The sequence below is a fragment of the Halichoeres trimaculatus genome, unplaced genomic scaffold (assembly GCF_033239565.1).
Source record: "Halichoeres trimaculatus isolate MK-OKI-2021-1 unplaced genomic scaffold, fHalTri1.1 fHalTri1_scaffold_12, whole genome shotgun sequence".
In the NCBI taxonomy this organism is placed as follows: Eukaryota; Metazoa; Chordata; class Actinopteri; order Labriformes; family Labridae; genus Halichoeres; species Halichoeres trimaculatus.
In genome coordinates, this window is record NW_027437190.1 from 28248421 (window position 1) to 28269799 (window position 21379).

The following is a 21379-nucleotide window of genomic DNA, read 5'->3' on the forward strand; positions in this document are numbered from 1 at the left end:
ACAGACACCGAGCTCTGCAGTGCAAATAAATGAAGTGCTACATTTTATTTAAGGAGGATATTTTTCAGATGGAAAATAATAATAATCCTAACTGAATAGCACCTTATCGGCTGTGCCTATCAGCAGAAATTTTTATATCTGCCGATACCGATAAACGTGTTTTTAAGCTTTTATCAGCCGATAACGATATTGTGCTGATAATATCGTGCATCCCTAAATTTTGGTGATGATAATCTCTTTTTAAATTTTTAGTTATGGACAGGAAAATATATAAACGTGAGACTATTTTCGTATCACTTGAAAAGTCCTCACTGGACCTTCAAGCTATCTGTCCGTAAAGGTGCATTAGTAGAGCCGGTGTTGAAGCAGGCTTGCTGAAGTACTGAGGGATGAAAATCTGTGTCAGCATGTGTTCACAAACCGAGGCTAAATCCGTCAGCAGCACAGATGTAAATAGCCAACCGGCAGCTTTGAAGCTGTTGAACACACAACCCAGAATCCATCCTCCTTGTGCAGTTTTAATATTAACCCTGATTGCGTCCTTTCTCCCGTGAAACGAAGCAAGACGAGCGGCTAACGGACAGCTAGCATAACGGCTAACCACAACAATTCATCCAGCAATCTCGTTACCGTCAAGGATAAACACAGACGGAGGTCAAGTCAAACATGAGATGTCAGGAGATATTATACATCCAGTTTAAGCGATAATACACCAGATTGTGTGAGGATGGAAGCAGCTGTGGTCAGTGAAACGGGATGTGGAAAGGGACAGAGGGGAGGGGGTTTCAGACAGACAGACAGTACGAACACAATCACACAGCTAGCCGTCAGAGCTAATTCCAGACTGTGGCTGCACACCTGCACCTTTGCATTAACTCTCACACTCATGCTATCAGCTGGATGTACAAGCTGTGACTCATGTGACCACACCAAGAGCTCCATGCACCGTGCATCAGGACCAAAAAGCACATCATTACGCTACTCATCTCACCGGAGGAAACTGACACCTTGTCACTTACTCGAACATGTCATGAGGCGTTTAAGATCCAGCTGATATCCAGAAAATTACAAATACGTCCCCTGTTGAATTAATGTGGCACCGGTGTGCCTGAGTGTGTATGTGTGTGAAGCTGAAGCAAGCAAGCAGGGAGCGTCAGGGGTGTATATGTCCGCTGTTTTCTTCGCTCAGCCTCAGGATATTGATGCGCCCATCGTCCACCGTCCCGCGGTCGGGATGTTAGTTTCCCACCGCACCTCACAGCCAGGTAACGGACGGACCGCTGCTCCCTGTGCCGCTCGCAGGACCCGTTAACGGGCTGCAGTCTCTGCGTCCATCCGTAATCCCCTTTGCAACCAGGCAGAGGGTGGAGGGCGGTGGAGGAAGGAGGAGGAGGAGGGAGGAGGAGGCGGCTCCATGTGTTGTGAGGCCTTATTTTTTACAGTGAGGGGGTGCTGAGGCAATGATAAGACAGATAAGGAGTCTAAACTGAAGTGTTTAATGTGAATACAGAGGGAGAGCACCTTAAAAACAGCAGGGCACAAGAACATGTACCTTACTGTCAAATATTTGTGATTACTACATTTTCCCACGTTATAAACTAATTGTTCAAGTTTACTGTATGTCAAGTGACTGAACCAATTCCCCAAAACAGTTTCAGTATGATTATTTAAGGGATGAGTGTTTATTTACAGACAACAAGCACTGTTTTAAATGATGGATTAATCAATAGTTAAACAACCAGTGTGTTTGGACTTTAACAATTTTGTCACTCTAAAGCAAAATAATGAAAAATTGGTGTTTCTATTTCTGAAATCTTATTTTTGCTGCGTTTTTTTTTGTGTCTTTTCTAGCATTAAGATACACATAATTAGACCTTGGATGACTTTTTAAAATAAGTAGACGATAAATCCATTTAATAATAAGATTATCCATATAAAATAAAAAAGAAAACTGCACAGAAACACGTCTTTGAAACTGATGATACAGCAATCATATCTGCTGTACTTCATGCCAAGAATCCTTTACATCTTCCTGATCAACAATCATTTTAACAACATGAATTTTGTAAATATGTTTTGTATAATTTGGTTTTAGTCTAGCATATGTTGCTATTCCTGTTTTGTCTTTTTAAAATCTATATTCTCTCTCCATCTTAAACTGTAATTAACTTGTTTGATTATCTTTGTTAGCATATAGCACCATATATTTAAAAAAGAAAGCCCCAGGCATTGCCTATAGTGGCTCCACCTGGCCCAAGTCCAGAGTGTACACAATCCCTTAACGCTCAATCTCTCTGCCCATCCCTGTGGATTAGAGTCCACATCATAATCCACACTGGGCTGAGCCAGGCCCGCATCTCTGCCATTCTGTCTCCCTCTGTGTAATCTGCTTTTCTAAGGTTCACCAACGGCACATAACAGTATCAGAGACTCATTGGCCGTGTGGTTAGGCATCGAGAAAGCTGCAAAGAAAGAAACTGGGTGTAGCTAAAAAAGAAAAGCTGAAATGAGCAGGAAGTGAGTAAACAACATGTAAATGTGCTGCTCTGATGTCTTTTCCTTCCTGCTTACAAAACACCGCCGAGCATGAAACGCAAGAACGATTTTAAAGGCACAGATCGATGTCTATGTGAAGATTGGGAGATAACAAAACATACTTTAAAGGTCTAAACTTAAAAAAATAAAATAAAATAACTGGTGACTGTGAAAGAAATTCACCAAAACTGAGTCTAAAGACAACTGTTCTAAACCAGAGAAGCCAAAATAGCTGCACTTTGAGACAGAGAAAAACAGAGGTGACAGTTACATTCAATCCCCGTAAGTAAGCAGGTCACTGTGTGTTGAATCCTATCCCTCTCAATGTTAGTTGTATGGCAAAGTGTGGGTGTCAAAACTTTACAGGGTGGGATCTTAAAATTGAAACGCATGATCAGTACGCAAATTTCCTGCTGACTGGTTAGCGATACACTGATAAGTCTTCATATTAAAAAGATTCTAAGTTGAAACACTTTAAAACAAAGTATCCCATAGAGGATTTGTCACCGTACTGGATTTCAGACTCCCTGCCCTCCAGACTGACACTTTAAATAGGGGCTGACCTGTCTGACTATTTCTGGAGCTTAACATATGATGCTTTTTTAATGATAATTTAACAGAGTTCAGGTCAAAAGACAAGGTCTCTTTGAGAGCAGGAAAGAGCTTATTAGCTGAGAAGAAAATACTGGCTGTGCAAATCAAGTGAAGGCAGCTTAATAATGTGTTTTCACCCTGACATTTAGCAGCTGTAGTGTAAAGTGAAATCAGATAATGAGCATCTAAAAACTGTTAAAAATTCATCCAATGCAGTTCCAGCATGACTGTCTTTAGATATTGATGTTTCCAGTTAGGAATAATAATTGCTGTATGAACAGTAACACAAACATGCTAGTAGTTAGCTTGGAGATCCTTTACACTAAGACCTTCAATTTTCTGTAGCTGGCCTTGTCCAATTCGTAGATATGTCATTTATCGCTGTAGGTCCACATCTATTTGTCAAATAACAAGAGAAGCAAACAAATATTGGGAATCAACCTCCTAAAGTGTAAACTTACAGAATCACAACCAAGGTTGTAATACTTAACTAAAACTAAACTAAAAATGAAAACTAAAATTAAAATACCTTGCAGTTAACTCAAACTAATAAAAACTAGAAAAGAAAACAAAAACGATAAGTAAACTAAAACTGTATCTTGTGTTCACAAAACTAACTGAAACTAACTAAAATGATAGACAAAACTCCCTTAGTTATAGTTTTTGACAATATTAATAGCCTTTAGGATTTAAATTAATCCGACACATTTTCCCAACCAATTTTAGACAGTTTTCAGCAGTTGTCAGTGCCGCACAGCACCATCATAGCGGCGTATAGGGACAAGCTTGTTTACTGCACTGACTGGCTGTGCGCTGTGCTGCAACAAAACGTAGTGGAGCAATGAATTAGAGCATCTGTTATAGTTTAATTGTTTCAGAGTCCAAGTTTTTATAGTATTTGAGTCTGCCTTTATTGTTACAGTCCAAGTTTTTATTAATCGAAGCTCAAATCATATTGGGTTTTTTTTTACAATTTATGTTAAAATTATTTTTATATAATTTATGTCAACATTATTTTATATAATTGATGCTTATATTTTTTATACTAAGTTTATATTATTTTCATGTGTTTAAGGCAGCAGCCAACATTTTGGTATCAGCATTGACTGAGCAGTGAGCACTATGTTGGACTAGAATATAAACAGTATGACAAAATATTTACTCTGACCTTTTTGAATCCTGCACCTGGTTAATAAGGTATGAAAAAACTAAAACTTAACTAAAATTAAAACTAAAACTAAGCCTTGTTGCAAAAATCAAAACTAAATAACTAGAATGCCTGCTCTAAAACTAATTAAAACTAAACTGTAATGGAAAATAAAATGTCAAAACTAACTAAAACTAAACTATAATGGCAATCCAAAACTATTTTAACCTTGATCACAACACATATCCATCAATTCTAGCCAGCCCTCTAAAGCTCACCCTTCTCATTCTTGTCATTCATCTCTCAAGTGGTGAGTGACCTCTAAACACACTTTCACAGGTAATTTGCTGCACAAAAGTCTGAGGAAAATTCCTTTGGCTTGAAGCATGGAAAGGATAGCCTGCAGCAAACAGGCCTTTTTCAAATGTGAACATGTTTCAGAACAACAAGCGACTGAATAACAAAAAACTACATTTTGAACCAGTGTGATAAACAAAAGTCTGAGCCATCAAGCACTGGAGTTACATCCAAATAATTCTAACAGTTGCCTCCAACTAAAAACAGTCAAGAGTACATTTTTAAACAACTAATGATAAGATTCAAAACAGACCTGTGATGCATCTGTAGTGTTTTTTCGCACTAACACTAGCACTAACCTACAAAAACCACTGATAAACAAGAAAAAGTAAACACCTGACATGGGGCTATAGGGGTGGTGTCTAAACTTGCCTTTGGGACATGTGCTACAAACTTCTCCAAGCTTTTCACAAATGCAAACTGACTATGTCTCGTCGTGCAAATGCATTTGTATATCTGTTGTTTATATTGAGGCTTATCTGGATCATGGTTTGCATAACTCTAGGCATGTGTTTGCTGAAGCCTTACCTAAATAAATCTGTAAAGATTCTTGAAGTCTGTGTCTTCTGCTTGCTAAGGCTGCATTGAGCCATTTTTTTCTACTTAAAGGTCTATACAATAACATAATGTTGTTATTTTATGGGAATACTACCTCAGTTCTTGGTAAAATTGGCTACAATTTAGCCAAACAATACGAGTAGGTTAATAAAATGATGTGTAAATAAATGAGACAAGGGCACAGCTGTTCATATGGAGCACAGGCAAAATCACCCTCTGCCTGCCCTCTGTAGCCCACTGCAGTGCTGCCCAGACCCTCCTCTGATTGGACCTGAGTGACATCATCAGACTAATACTCATCTCCCATTGGCTGAGAATGATGTCATGCTTCAGGGGAAGGATAAATGGTGCATGAGCCCCGCCTCTAGCTCCTTGTGACTGACCCAGCTCTTGTTTTCCCTTGCTGTCACAGCATCGGTCTCACTTTGTTTACAGTTTATATAACCTTGCTGCTTTGTTTATTTACAAGGTAGTATCCTTCCTCAAAGCTAAAACTTAATTGTTTAACTATAAATTAAGTCATGTCTATCTCCATTTTTTGTTTTGAGAATAGGGGAGCAATGACATTTTGTCCCATTATACAATCCCACTGACCTGTTTTTACACCTGACATCATCGCGTACCATTAATCAACTTAATCAGGATTTTAACCATGTTATCTGTCCTTGCTAGTTTTAGCCATTAGCTAATTATCTCCAGCCCGTTTAAAAATAGCTGACCTCATGCACTACTTTGAGGAGGCTTAAATCTGTCAGATGTAAGGCCTTTGTACTCCCCACCAGCATGCGCGCCTTTGTCAGGCACTGCACGGAAAAATCTGCTCTCAGAAGGCCTGAATGTAAATTAACTGACACTTTATGAAGCTCTAAGCACAGAACACCCATGAGACAGGCAGCACTGCTGATGTGGACGCTCTGTTCTGAGCCAATGACCCTGATGTGCTGCCTTGAGATAAGTGAGCCTATTTGCAAAGAGAAATCTGTCGGCTGAATGAAAGAAGGAAGTACAAGCTGAACTCAGGCACTGTTTTCCCCCATTATCTCTCTCCTAATGTTCTTTCTAACCTGACTGATTTTGGGATGGAGCCAGCACACTAACCTGCAGCTATCCCAGTCAGAGTCTTTGCTCAGCAGACTCCTGAGGGACCAGCGGGAGCGCCTGCTGGGAGAAGGACTACGAGACCAGGAGCGAGATGGTGGCAGGAGGAGGTCTTGAGAAGGGTTGTCCTGGCCTAGCTCTACACCCTCCGACTGAGCGGCTGCAGAAGGGGAAGGCGAGGGGCTCCGACGACGAAATTTGCCCTTCTCTGTAGCCTCCTCCATAACAAGTGTTTTGCCCCACTGTCGTTTAGGGGAGCAGCCCTGCTCTTCTTCATTTCGGCTCTTCTTGGTTCGAGTCCTGCTTCGGTGAAAACGACCATGGCGGCTTGAGCGAGCCAGTCTGGGGCTTGGTGAGCGAGACCAGGACTCTGTGTCTGAGGATGGCGGCAGGACAGTCAGCGTTGGGACGGGGACAGGCTGCGACAGAGTAATACCTTCTGGTCCCACTGGAGAAGACATAGTCATGATCAGAGCCTGATGCTCTCTTTCAGTCAAGGCGTGGACACCACAAAGGACATGTTGCCTCTTTCAGAGCTGAGACTGACCAACATGTTCCAGTAATGGGTTTGACAATTTTCAGAAAAAAGATAAGCACACTGAGTCCTCCCTCCAGGCCACCCACTCATTCACCTCAGAGTTGCTTAAAGATACCAAGCAACAGTGACGAGCGCTTGAGATGATTCACGTTTCCATATTTCCTCTTTGTATCAGAAAATGTCTTCACACTGAAGAGTACATTTCACCACACCTGATGAAACCACAGGGCAGCTTGACTTCCATCTCAAAAACTGAAGCAGCAATGAGTGGCAAAACAAGGAGTCCTTCCAAACAATTCACAGGCCTTTGTCTTTTTCAGGCAATCCATTCCTAGTCATCCACTCAGCATATGCATTGGAGAATAGTGAACGAAATGCTCTCTTGCTGTTTTCTGTGTTTTTGAGCTCAAGAGTCTCACCCCCTCCTCCTTCATGCACTTCTTCAACTGTCCGTCTTCAGCACTCCTCTGCTCTCCCCCTTTTGGCAGACTTCAAGCTTGCATTTGCATTATCAGGCTCATCTTTTGAGAGAAGAAGACTCAGACAGAGACAGATCTGTGCCTGGAAGTAGCTACCTGAGGAGTAAAAACAGCAGAAACTTTTGCATTCAAAAGGCTGACCTAGATCAAACTATGAATAGTCCGAGTAAAACAAAATACTGTTTGACCAGAACTATTTTTGTCTGGTTGCTGACACTGTGCCAGGAATATGAGGTATCATATTATGATGGTAATGACTTGGTATCAAATGAATTTCTGGAAGAAGGTGGATCAATAGAATGTATTTCTAGTGGGGTACTTTGTCATTTTTGTTGTTTTCATCTAAATAACACACTTGCACTTTTTCTCCCTTCAATTCACTCAGAAATAGCCAAAATGTGGTGTCTTATACAAGTCACTGTGGATTCATCAGGGGACATTTCCTCCCTGTGTTTTGAAGATATAAATCACCACAAACGTGCAACCTGAATGCCAGAAACTATGAGCAAAGAGACCAACAACTCCAAAGAGCTATTCCCAAACACAAGCAACTCCATTTGAAAATGCATGGTTCATACAGCCAGTAACAAGTCTAAAAGCTGCTATCTACCATGGCAATATTTACATGAAAACATACAGCAGATGTGTCCTCCAACAGGGAAGGGTTGTGTGTGTGTCACTCCATTGTTTGCCTTCAAAGCAGGCACTTCCAAGGCAAGGGCCCAAGCACGTCTGACAGTGTTTGCTGTGATCTGTTTGAACAAGAACAATCTTGGCACAGACTTGTTTGTCCACAGTAATCCACTATAATCCCTGTGCAGCCTTCACTCCATGGTCCACACACGCCTGATCCTTCTTTTTCCATTAAAAGCAGGACATATTAAAACTTTATCAAACATACTGAACCGGAGAAGTTTTGAGTTGCAACAACGACTCAGTGAATCACATTCACTCTTAAGAAACAGATGCTCCCATGCCACCAAATTCATCGCTCAACTTGATCCAACAAACCATCACTTTGATCTCAAAGTGCGTCACAAAACATCGCAAACTCAGGATAATTGCTCATTTTGGGAACATTTGAACACCGTGGTACACGTATCGCAATCGGGGGACTTTTCTGGTACAGCACCAGAAACAAAAACTTTGCAGCCTGGGACTCGGAGGACAACAGTTGTAACTCCTACCTCCCATTTGATGAGTTTCCTCCGTTTCTGTTATCCTGCTCGGCCTCGAAAACAAGCCGAGCGACGGTGCGGGGGGTGATGTTAAAATCCACTTTTTCGCAGGAACACATCAACATACTTAGCTGCCTGAAAGAGCATCTGCCGGCTAGTTAGCCTTTAGCCCCCGACCTGTGGAGGCCGACAGCTCACAAAAAATGACTAGCAGCCTTTAATTTTGAGAACAGAAAGTACTACACCGACCTCTTCCATTTTCACTTCAAAGTGTCCCAGTATAAAACAAAGGCTTCAAACTAAATTTAAAGCTAATAACCAATTTTGGCTGCGCCGTTATGGCGTACCAACTTGTTTTAAAAGTAACAGACAATACGGTTTATTGTCGAAAAGTGAAAAGAGACGAAGCCAGTCAGTTGGGCGCTAAACCAGGTACAAGGGGGGTGTTACGAGAGGCTTTTTTAAGACAATGAGCTAGGTCTTGTTTGTATGTCTAATGAGAAATAAATCATACTGAGGTGTACTTAACAAAAATCAAGTAACTCAGAGCAAACTCCAACGGTATGCGAAAAAACAAATACAATAGGTAGCATGGCACACCGATCCCCCTTCTACAAACTTTATGGTACGGTCCGGTGGAATAACTGTTCAGAGTAGTAATGGGAATTACAGTTCTTTTAGGAGAGCTGATTCTTTTGGCTCGGTTGCCGAGAAAAAATAGAGGCGAAAAAGGAGCCTTTGGCTATCAAGCGCCTCCTCAGATTTTTTTTTTCGTCGTTGTATAAATGATTGATAAAAAAAAGTAAAATTATGAAAGGAAAAACACAACTTTTTACATACATACATGCATACATACATACATACATACATACATACATACATACATACATAATTACATACATACATACAAACATACATACATGTGTTCTTTAAACTCCCTTGTTCGCTGCTGTTACTTTAAATTCATCTGTTGTGTGACAAATTGAGGAGTATTTTAATTCTATCTCGTTTCATCAAATGTGTTTTACTCATATGGCCTTTTTCATATACTCTACTTTTAGAGAAGATTGTGTAAATAATAAATTATAAATTACATGAACAAAACCCTACCAAAATAAGCCAAATAGGTCCAATCTATGGTTGTATATCATTTATGAACTATTAAGTATTTACAGTGGACCAACATGGACAAGAAAATCATGCAACAAAATAAAAATTTAAATGTGACAATCAAAAATAAAAGAAAAAGCATCCTGGGGACAATATGGCAAGTCTTTGGTGAACATTGGGATTGAGAAAAATCAAGTACCACAGCAACAACATGGTAAATCCAAGTGCCCCCTCGGTCCATGTGGAAATACAGATGTCCAGTCACATACTGTCCAATTATGTCTAACATTGAATAAGAGGAGAAAATTATAACAAATCAACTCCCAAACAGGAACCAGCACTCAAAGTTCACCTCAAAGAATCGGCCTTAAGAGTCGGAACGTTCGCGACTGACACATCGCTAGCTCAGAGGATGTGGCGTTAGAAGAAGACCAGTGTTTACATCAGGCCACACAAATCCAGATTGAACGAGCGCTATCCAAATCAACAGTTAAACTTCATCTAGTATTACTGAACTCAAACAAGCCTCATGCATTCACTTCGCCCTGTGATAAATGAGGTTGTTAAATGCCGAAGAGATGTAGACATTTCTAACCCAGATAGTTTCTTTTATCGACAGCGGCTCTTTAGTGTCATAAAACGGAAGTCAACAACTCAGAGTCCGGCATGCACCAACACGGTAAATCCTCAGATTAAGCTTAATTTCAGAGATAATTTGAAGGGAGAAATGTGACCCAAATGAATGGTCAGTGTGACTGCGACCTCTTGTGTTTGAAATGGCTCATTTCAGTATTTCATTATAACATGATTACCTTTACCCCATTTTGCTCCACCAGATTTCTAACTGAGTGATATTAGTGTTGTAAGATAAACACTTTGATACTTCTCGTTAATTGAATTTCTTTACATCTAATTGAGATAAAGTTGACAGTGAATGCTGCATAAATCTTACCCATTGGCTCTGGCAGAATCATTACTCCAAACATGAAGTAGTTCAGCCTGTTCAGGTAGGCTCCCGGACACAGCTGGAGCAGTGCTAATGAAAGGACATCCTGTCTGTAACAGCAAGGCATTACATGTTTATCAAGCAGGACATGTATATTTGTCCTTGAACATAACAGAAGATACAGTGTTTTATCATCATAACATTGATCTCCCAGAAGTTTATAAAATATGACAAAGTAGATGAAAGAAAATAAGGAATTTTAAATAGACTAAGAACTAACATAGATGTACAAAAACACTTTCAACATAAAAACAGAAGATGTTCAAGCCAATTAATTGTGGCTTTTTGTGTCCTTATTGGAAATTTTGGATATCATTCTACTTCAGAGGAGATCATAAGATTCCTTTTACAAACATGTTACGAGTTAATGGTTAAGAACATCAAAGAAAAATCAATTAAAATCAGAAGACGTGTTCAAACTGAATGATTTGTTTGTGTGTGCAACCTAAGTGCAGCATATTTTATTATCTTATTTTATTACTATCTTAGTTTGATAATTTACTGATCACACTGCAAAAACTGGATATCACAAGTTTATGTCTTATTTTTAGAATAAATAAAATGTCTGATTGGACTTAAAATGAGACAAAAATTATGGTTAAATTGATGGTAAAGAGGAAAAAAAACGGCCAAAGTGCTAAGAAGAACTTTCTTGTCAAGTTTCATGGAAAGAAATATGTCTTAATACAAGAAAACTAACGAGAAAACTTTTCCTATCCTAATAGCAGGGGGGGGGGGGGGGGGTTTACCCCTAAGATGTCATTTTTGTCTTTAAATGTCTTGAAATTAGACATTTTTCTGGACTTGTCAGGCAAATGTGTCTCAGTTTAAGTGTAAAAATGCATTTTCTAGCTACAGAATAAAGTAACACATGCTTAGATTTCTGTTTTTGCAGTGTAATAAATTCAGCTGATGTAGATTTAAAGGAACCCAACAGTTCTGTGCGCTGCATAGGAGCTACTCTCTCAGCTGTGTTACATTAGTCATCCCCAGACTACACTTTGCTTGTTAAAGTCTCATTTCCATATTGTTGTGAACCCTTTGTGCTAGACTGTTTTAAAAATAGACATCATGACAAATATCCTCATGCTACACACTTCAAAGTGAGACTTTTATAGTACTGAGAGAATCAAGATGTGTTGAATTATGTATCCTGAAAATCTGATTAAATGAAATTGCCTTTACCTGAATGTCAGTTTCAATCTTCATGCGGCAGTTGACTCCTTTCAAATCGCTGGCAGAGCATCACAATGACTTTGCAATTTCAAATTCTCCATAGGTTTACCATCCTCTGTCTCCTCACTCTCCGTGTCTCTGTTTCTCCTATGATCAGCACTCCTCAGGCTCCACTACAGAGCAGAGATCTGAGCTCTGTGTAGCACATGCGGCTCATGCAAAGACAGCACTCCAGGATACCAGGAGTTGTGTTGCTGAGCACCTCTGGCTGCTGAATCGCCGACTGGAAACTCGATCCGGGCTAAAAATAAAAAAACATCACCAGCATAACGAGAAAGGAGGTGTGTCACTCACCGTGTGTATGCTTGTGTGGGGTCACAGAGGGGCAGCCCACCTCCCCATATACCCCACACACACATCCACGTAAACACAGGTTTATCATATGTCAACATTTCCTTGAAGTTTCCCCCTCATGTGAGTGATGCTCCAAGGTCTCCCTCTGAGTCGCTTGTGGCCACATGCGTGTCATTTTCAGGATTGCTCTGCAGATTTTTTTTTAATGCCATTATCATTCATAGGCTCACACAAGGTTAAAAGAAGCAAGGACCCTTATCAAGAGCTCAGTGCTTCACTGTGTCATCTGGTTACATCACATGACAACATCCCTGACCTCTAACGCACTCAAAATACACAAACACACAAGCACATACGCAAGGCTGTCTGGCAGAAAAACAGCGCATGTCCTACCCCTGAACGCTGTTTGTCTTTTATTATATCAGAGTGAGCCATGTGTAATATGAGGGGACATGAGACACGGTGTTTCCCTTTAAAAAAGAAAAAAACAACTCATTACATCCATCACACCGACACGCAGGCTGCAGGGACCACGTGAATCTATCTGTCATGGTTGTCAGCATGCAGCATGAGGCCTTCAGTCAATGTCTGTTTTGTCAGCCTTGACTTTCCAGGCCTTGTTTACCAGCAGGCCAAATTGGCATTGACTGACTTTGATGGCATATATCAAAAAGCTGAATAAGAGAGAAATTACAGTAGGTGAAAGGATCAGTAGATGAATATGATGGAAATGTAAGGAATTTGTTCTGCTGATACTGAGAAAAAGGGAAAGTTGCTCCCATTGAAAGTAAAAGAAGGTGTTTATTATGTTTAACTGTGGTTTTTACAGTCCTGACTGCTGCTGATGTTAGCATTTTGACAAACAAGGGATTTGGAGCTTGAAGTCAGCTCACCATAAGATTGCGTAAATAGAATAGAAAAGTATAGAATAGAATAGAAAATACTTTGTTTTTCCCCAAGGAGAAATTCAGGAGGAGTCAAAGCAGCAATCAAGAAAACAAAAGGAAGAAAGTGTATAGAAAGTGCTAAAAGGTCCATAACAAAATATATGATAACAGCTTGTCCATCATTCTCCAGTCAGCCAGCCTCCACCTCCACAGGGTCCAGGACTGAGCTCCTTCAGCAGTCTGTTCAGTCTCTGTCTCCTGGATCCTGTCTGCTCACAGCAGGTGAAGTTCTTCCAGTGTCCAGTGTTAGCTCCGTTAGCCATGTCCGTGAATAGCATGATGCTTCTCTGCCTTCTGGTATTCCCTGGGTTAGCACGGCTAGCTTGTCCATCTTATTGGAGATAGATCTTACGTTCCCAATAACGATTGTTGGACTGACAGGTTGATGTTGTCACTTCTTAGCTCACACCTGAGAACCAGCGCGTCGTCCTCACCTCCTTCTCCTCACCTTGTAAGGAAAACATCAGGCCTTGCACCAGTTAGCATTGACATGCTACAGGCTGCCAACAGCTGATTTCATATGTAAACAATGCAGCCATGGTTACATGTAGGAGCAAAAATAATAAAAAATATCACTGAAGACAAACCAGTTTGGTGTCCATGACCACAAAATGAGCCATACAAATTAATTATCCACTCCAAATACAAAAATAATGAAAAAAAGATGAAAAATGTAAAAGAAACGGACAAAGAAGAGAGAGCTGCTGTAACAGGCAGCCACAACAGGGCAGCACCTAGCTACATATGATATAATATAATATAATATAATATAATATAATATAATATAATATAATATAATATAATATAATATAATATAATATAATATAGATAAAGAAGCATCTCAGAAATAAGCAGAGATGTACTGACACATTTTCTCACAAACAAAAATTCAAAACACTGCAGGTTCATCAGGCTTAACCCCAGGGTCCTGTCAGCAACCATGACCTCTGACCTCTGGAGAACAGGACATTCACTCACATGTAAAATAAAACATTAACAGTGAGGCGTGCATGGCTTTCTCTTGAAGCCCTGGTTGTTTGTTTGCTCAGTTGTGAGAGAATCATTTGTTAAACAAAACATGTTGGATGACTTTGCATCACAGACATGCTGCTCCTATTCATAAAGAGCAAACATGAAGTCTAAAAAAATTGAAAAGTATGAATGAGACAAAGAAATTGAGAGATTTCATCTAAATGATTGAGAACTCCTTCCGGATGTTTAAATATTTCCCTGTTAGTCAGTCTATAAACCAGAAGAAGCACGGCTGCCGTCTTGCTGTGGCTCTGGATCAGGTCTCATCAGCTCAAGTTTCCTGCACAGCTTTCTACACTCACAGCGTGCGTCTCAACTTGATTCACACGCTCTAATTATAGCTGCCTTAAAGTCAGACGGGACTGCCGGAGAGCGTGCTGCGGAGAAACAAAAAGTTTGACGTCTTTTTCTTGTAAACATTTCTAAGATTTTAACTTTTTATGAAAGGTGAGTTTGTTGAGCAGACAGACGGACCAGTCATTCTGGATTAGAGAGCAGACTAACCTGGCACCAGGAATCTAGAGGCTTCATGTCTGTAATATAATCTTAATCCCAGAGGAAACTTCTCTGCAGGTTTACGTCAAGAAAAGTTCTATTTTGGACAGCAGGTGGAAATGTTACACCGCTTTTCTCTTCTCGTTGTTGTCTGTTTTTTTGGTAAGTATAAATTCATCACTTGTTCAAACTCTGTGTTGTTAAAGCTTTGGAGTTACACTGTTGAAAGGGAGATTTTTTATGAGCCTCATTTCTTTCTTTTCAAAGACCTCAGCGCTTTATGAAAATAAACATGACAACTTCAGAAGAAAGGGATAAATTGTTTAGATGTTGCAGTCAGTAGACTCACAATGAATCATTAAGAGAACTTTTGACTGTTTCCATTTTACTGTATTTTAGCAGAATTAGTGACATATTACTCTCTGTTTTGGATAATTTATGGTCAAACTCATTTAAGAATATAAATTAATGTTGTAAATTAAATAATGACTCCAGTCTTTATTTCTCTTGACTGCTTCATATTGAAGCCAATGCTCTCTTATCAATTTGATATTTCTATTGCTTTCATTAAGACCAAACTGCAGTCTCTGAAAAATAAAATGTACATGCTTTGGAATACTTTTCTAGGGTATCAAATGAAACTGCTGTCATCTGAGGAGCCAGATTTCATCTGCCAAAAAAGAAAACAATCACCAAGATCCATTAAAAACCATAAATACACAAAAAACAAATCTTTTTTTCTCCTTTCCTTATTTTAAAAACAATGAATTGTAGTTTTACTGAATCAAGCTGTCCAAAATTTCTGTTCTTATAGTTTTCTTCTTTTTTTTTGTTTAATTTACTGGTTGGCAAATTTCACCTCCATAGTTTAACTCCCCAAGTTAATCTGCATGGTAGAGACTAAGGACGGTTAAAACCTCCTAGTTTCACTAACATTTAGGCAGAAAGTTTAATTCTGATCAGCCAAGTAGTCTAAAAGAGACCTAAAAGAGTTAGAACTGTTTTTACTTTGCTTCATTAAACACAGCTCAACACTGGATCACAGAGTATGTGGGTAAAACATGTTGAAACGCTTGTTGAGTGTGGCTAATCCATAGACTAGTTAGCAGAGCTAGCACCACCAGTCGTCAGTCCTGCTTGCATGTTAACGTCTAAATTCCGTTGCTGGTGACACATCGCTTCTGTCAAGTCGTTATGCTCCAGTTTAACCGGGAACAGCCAAGAAAAAACTTTATTTCAGTTTTTGTCCTGAAATGAGACACTGTCAAAACACATTGTGCAGCATTCGTCATTATCTGACAGTAGCCAATAACCAAAGCTGCAGCCCCTGACTAGTTGTGATTGGATGTACACATTCCTTATAGCAACCTATTACACTAAAGTGATGTATTCTTGTTTCTTTTTTATCTTTGTCTTTGTTTTTTAATGTCTTTTTAGGTATTTTCCAAAGCTAAATGAATAGTTTTGTTGTTAAAAGGTGCTCTACAGATAATTTAATTAGCTTAATTCCAACTTTATGTTAAACAGTCAAACAATAAATCAAAATATCATAATACATTGAAAAAAGCAGATCTGTGTTTTGTTTGATTAAGCTGTAAAAAGTTCTCTGCTATCCATAACTTATCCTCAGAAAATAGTTAATTATAGGCTGTCATTTAGATTTCAGCTTAACATTTAGATTTAGACTAAACATTTAGATGAGATTTAACATTTTGATTTAGGTTTAATGTAATGACATAAAGCATTCAATAAATACATGCCTTTTTGCACATCATTCCAGTACTCACTGTAAATTTTCATTGTCAAGTGCTTTTCATTCTCAAGATCCAATCTTAGTATATATCTTGCTCCTATAAAAAAAAACAGAAATCGTAATATTTTTTTACTTTTCTAAATTTCTTATTATTGTCTATATTTCTTAAAATTTCTAGTTTTAAGTTCTATTATCATTCTTCTATTTTTATTGTTATTGCATTACTGCACTTTTTTGTGAGCTGGGGTGACAAAAATAATTCCCCAAGGGGAATCAATAAAGTATATTCTATTCTATTCTATTCTATTCTATTCTATTCTGTTCTATTCTATTCTATTCTATTCTATTCTACCATCTAGATTTAGACTTAAAATTTAGATTTAGATTAAACATTTAGATATATTTCTCATGTGTACGCATTTTTAACAATTATAGTTAATGGTTCATTCTTTTTTTACATGACTTTTGGTCTAAATTAAAGAAAAAAAAAAGGCAAAAGTGAGAAAAGTGAACTTAATTTTCATGAAAAGTCATCTATTACATAGTGACTCAAATTTTACATTTGGTGCCCCATACTCAATAAGGGTGTCAATCAGTTCTAGGTCATCAGGAGACACAGTGCTGTAAAGCTGTGTGTCATCTGCATAGCTATAGAAGTTGATTCCCCTGTCTCCTGATTACATGTCCAAGAGGAAGCGTATACAGGTTAAAAAGTGTGGGACCTATAATTGAACCCTGGGGGACACCTCAGTTTACTTTTTAATTATTTCCCAATAACAGAAAGACAGAGGGATCAATTAGTATGCTAGAGTTAGAGCTAATTAGAGATAGTTAGAGTAACTGTATTTTCAACTAGAATAAATTGAACTCTGAACACTTCACTAAATGTCACTTCTTGCTTACTATCATCTGTTCCAGTGTCTTCATCTTTCCTTCCTCTTCCTCACCCTCTTCCCTCTCCCTCAGTGTCTCAATGTGATGGCGGCTGTTCGGAGGTCGACTCAATGACTGAGGCCATTGCAGGACAAGGATTCCTGCTGGGCTGCATCTCCTGTAAGAAACGAGAGGAGGTCTCTGCCCGGGCCACCGTAGACTGGCACTTCAAACCGTTGGGAGAGGAAGAGGAGTTCAGGCATGTGAGTTCATCAAAGCCACAGAGGGGGCAGTTGAATGTGGTTTTTATGTACACACAGACAGGTAGATGGGAAAAAAGGTGTCCCTTAAAGGTGTCAGGCCACCATCTTCAACCAGGCGAGTCAGATTTCGTCAGCTGTCATGCTTTGATCCCACAAACCTCTGCACCATTATTCCAAGAGCTTCAGCCAGATAAACAATAAAATAAGAAAATACATCTCAATCAAAAGCTTCCTAAAAATATTGTTTTTTTTTTAAATAACAACACTTTCTGCCTGCTTTACCTTCTCTTCCTGTCAGATTTTCCATTATGACCACCCCAGTGCAGACATCCTTCATGAGGACTTCACCGACCGCCTGGAGTGGCACGGGTCAATGAACACTGATATTCAAATAGGAGCCATTTACATGCATAATGTCACCTTCAATGACACAGGGACATACCGCTGCACCATCCACCGCACACTCTTCCTGACACAGTACAACGAGCACGTTACTGTGGAGAAGGAGGTGGAGCTCAGTGTAGTGCTTGAAGGTAATGTGGTCGAGGAATTATTTAAACTTCACTTTCAGACAAAGTATATCACTGTGAAATATCCTGTCCCGAGGAGAGTTAACATGCTGAAGAACTATCAAAGGATGAGCTGTACCATGGGGATTAATGATGAAGCTTTAACTGAGTTTAACAGTAAACTGCAAGGCTTCTCTTAAACACACCTCATGTAGGAGAAGCTGTTTTCCTTTATTTTAACTTGTTCAAGCCGAGCTTGTAACATATCAACACAACATGGGGTGCAGGGGCCCACTAGAGGGCGCCCATGTCATGAAGAAAATGCCAGTCTCATAGTGACGCTCAAATGAAAACTATGCTGTGATAGCTTTTTTACTTAAAGGCACCGAAAGGAGTTTTTCACTTTGAATAGTCTCTCACGTCTTAATGGTAAAATGTTACATTCTAAAGGGGCTGTGAAGACTATCTGGGGAAGAGCTAGTGTTTTCTGGGAAAAACTCTGTTTCCCATGAGCTCTAGTATTCACTGTCGCAAGGACATGACTATTGCTGAAGTGTGCATTTGTTTTGAAGCAAATGAAATAGGTGCAGATTAGGAATGTCCCGATATTACATTTTACTTCCGATAGGATACCGATACTGCAGCATTGAGTATTGGCCGATACCGATAATAATCCGATACGATATCAGCATTAAACATGCATACTTTTATTGCTTATTTTGTAGTATATCTGTCATGTTAGAAAAGGCTTGATTAAGTGATATTATTCAAACAAAGAACAGTGGTCAGCAACAGTAGGTATGAGGAAAAACTGACCCATTTATTATTTACCAATGGGTAACAGAAACTGCTTATATCGGAGTGCTTATATTGGGAAATTTTAGATGCATTGCGATACGATACCGATACTTTTTTCTTTTTTTTCTGATATCGGACCAATATCCGATATCAATATCGGACTGGGACACCTCTAGTGCAGATCTTCTTTTTGACAATATAGCTGTGTCCGAAATCTCTCCGTATTCATAATATATATATATATGTATATTTATATGTGTGTGTGTGTGTGTGTGTGTGTGTGTGTGTGTGTGTGTGTGTGTGTATTCGATTCTGAAAGTAGTGCATTAGCGATGCTCACTATATGAGCAATATATACCATCATGCATTGCGGTTCAAACAGAAGAAATATGATTACACAATTAATGATTACAGACACCATGAAACAACATTAAAAACTGTCGGAGAATAACACTTATCTCTCTGTTTAACTTTGGGACGAGACAACTTCGAGCAAAGAATCAAACAACACGGACGTTAGCCGCTAAACCGTTCATCGCTCGTGATGCATTCATTGGGCCTTGTAATTCTCAAACATTGTGCATGTTCCGCGTAAATATATGGTTTATTTGTTTAAAAAATAACGAGTAAAAATGTTTCTATTATATTTGACTGTTGCGGAAAATAAGCTAAGTATAATATTAGTTATCACTGAAATAAATACCGTTTTGCAGTGTTTGAGAAAAGTTATAACTGTAAATCCCCAGCCGTCCTTGAGTGGCGCGAGCGTAATTACGTCACTGTCAGCGGCTGAGTGAGTGGTGTTCGAAATGTTGTTTTAATGTAGCTAATTGAGTGGACAACATAGTCCATTACATCTAATTCACTATATAGTGAGTAGTGAGTAGAGAATGAGTGAATGGTTTGGGACACAACCTTCATTTGTTTGTTCAAGGCAACTTTTTAGCAGGTACAAAGTGGATTACAAAGTGTATTTGTAATTACATAGCACAATGGTACCATAGTTTAGCAGCTGGCTATATTTAGCACTACTCGCAGCCTGGTGCTCTGCTCTCACTTTAAAATGTGCGTTATGAACAGGAATATATCTAGAAGTGAGACTTTTTCAAGATCACTTTAAAATAGTCCCCAGTTATAAAATTTGTGTTTTGGTACTGAGGCTCAGGTTGTTTTTTCTGCAAAATAAAAAAGTTTCTCAGATGCAAAAGTGTTAAAAACCTAAGTTTGTCCAGCATTCATTTGAGCCGGTACCAGAAGCACTAGAAACCACATACATACCAGATCAGAAAGCTGATATTAATTTTAAAGAATAGATAAATAAAAGAAAATAATGTTTACATCTTGGCTCAAAAAATGACTCAGTCTGAATACCTCATTTCTCTAACAGAACATATTATACAGGGATGACTTTCCGTATAACTCAGTAGTTTATGGGATATTTAGATTCAGATTCACTATCAGACACTGCTCTCCTGACTGACAGGTGTGCACCCTGTAGCTAAAAGCCTTCTTCAACACCACCTCTTTCCCTCACAGTGACCCACATGGGTCACTAAAACTGATCCCCAACAGCTCCACACAGCAGTTTTAATGTATCTGCTGTGGTTGCCTTGTAACACAGCCTTGTTTTAAAGCACAACTGGCTGAGATTGAAGGGTCATGATTCCATGATATATAAATATCTGTAAAACAGGTTCCCTGTCAATAACCATCTTCATGTGTTCAGCTGTCAAAACCGCTGAGATGATTTTAAAACAACTAAACCTCCAAGTTTGTAGGAGTTCCTCCATCAGCACAAAGTTTTATTCCTGTTGCACATCCGTTTTCGTTAATGCCCCATTGTTGGTTCCTGTTTCCCAGCCAATCGCGAGCTGACTTCGGTGATCTCAGAGATTATGATGTACGTGCTGATCGTGGTTCTGCAGCTGTGGCTCATCGTGGTGATGGTCTACTGTTACAAGAAGATTTCGGAAGAGAATGAAGCTCGGGAGGCCCGTAAAGCTCTGAAGGCTCAGGCAGGGTGAGCCATTGATCTTTTTACGCAGTGTACGTCAGGAGTGATTAATTTTAGAATGACATTTCAACATTCAACCTGCACACTGGGGTCACAGAATACCATTCAATTAAAGACATTTTACACAAGTCTACAACTGTCCTTACCACATCTTTGTTTTTTTAAATTAAGTTTTTAATAAATGTAATTTTAAAAACCTGTGTGTATATTTTAATATTTATTTTTAATTCCTATCTGCACAACTGAACATTTTCCATTCTTCCTTTTTTGTCTCCAGATTGTTAGAATCCAAAGACAACTGTGATGGGGTGCAGCTGGAGTAAACACACAGGTGAGTTTTACAGATTTTTTAGCTCATACAAAATCTGATGTGAGATTATCACATATTTTAAAGCGTGTTTGTTACTCTAACTTCACTTTTTTAACATCTTGCATCCAGGTTTTCATCTCTGCAAGAGCCAAGCTTCATTTCTGCAGCGTGGTGCTGCAACCCAACAGACGACTTCTGTGAAGGAGTTGTTAACGCTCAGTCTTACATAAGCAATGTTTACTTATACACAAAACA

At 39.1% G+C, this 21379-nt stretch overlaps 2 protein-coding genes across 5 annotated transcripts in view; one reads left to right on the top strand and one right to left on the bottom strand.

Moving 5' to 3' along the window:
* The window catches only part of gramd1a (GRAM domain containing 1A), a 42044-nt gene extending 30112 nt beyond the window's left edge, over positions 1 to 11932 (bottom strand). Inside the window, exons 1-3 of one of the 4 annotated variants that reach the window (XM_074682885.1) lie at positions 11786 to 11931; positions 10547 to 10650; positions 6290 to 7402 (exon numbers count right to left, since the gene is read on the bottom strand). In XM_074682885.1, coding sequence (XP_074538986.1) covers positions 6290 to 6756 — 467 coding nt within the window. In that variant the 5' untranslated portion in view covers positions 6757 to 7402; positions 10547 to 10650; positions 11786 to 11931. Of the gene's footprint in view, positions 1 to 1019; positions 1393 to 6289; positions 7403 to 8493; positions 8881 to 10546; positions 10651 to 11785 lie in introns of those variants that run through there. The other 3 variants (XM_074682886.1, XM_074682887.1, XM_074682888.1) reach the window with 3 other exon arrangements.
* LOC141800393 (sodium channel regulatory subunit beta-1) lies at positions 10052 to 21379 on the top strand. The gene is made up of 7 exons (XM_074682890.1): positions 10052 to 10273; positions 11934 to 12117; positions 17324 to 17493; positions 17792 to 18026; positions 20661 to 20820; positions 21092 to 21145; positions 21254 to 21379. The coding sequence occupies exons 1-6, from the start codon at positions 10124 to 10126 to the stop codon at positions 21135 to 21137; spliced, it is 945 nt and encodes a 314-aa protein (XP_074538991.1). The 5' UTR covers positions 10052 to 10123; the 3' UTR covers positions 21138 to 21145; positions 21254 to 21379.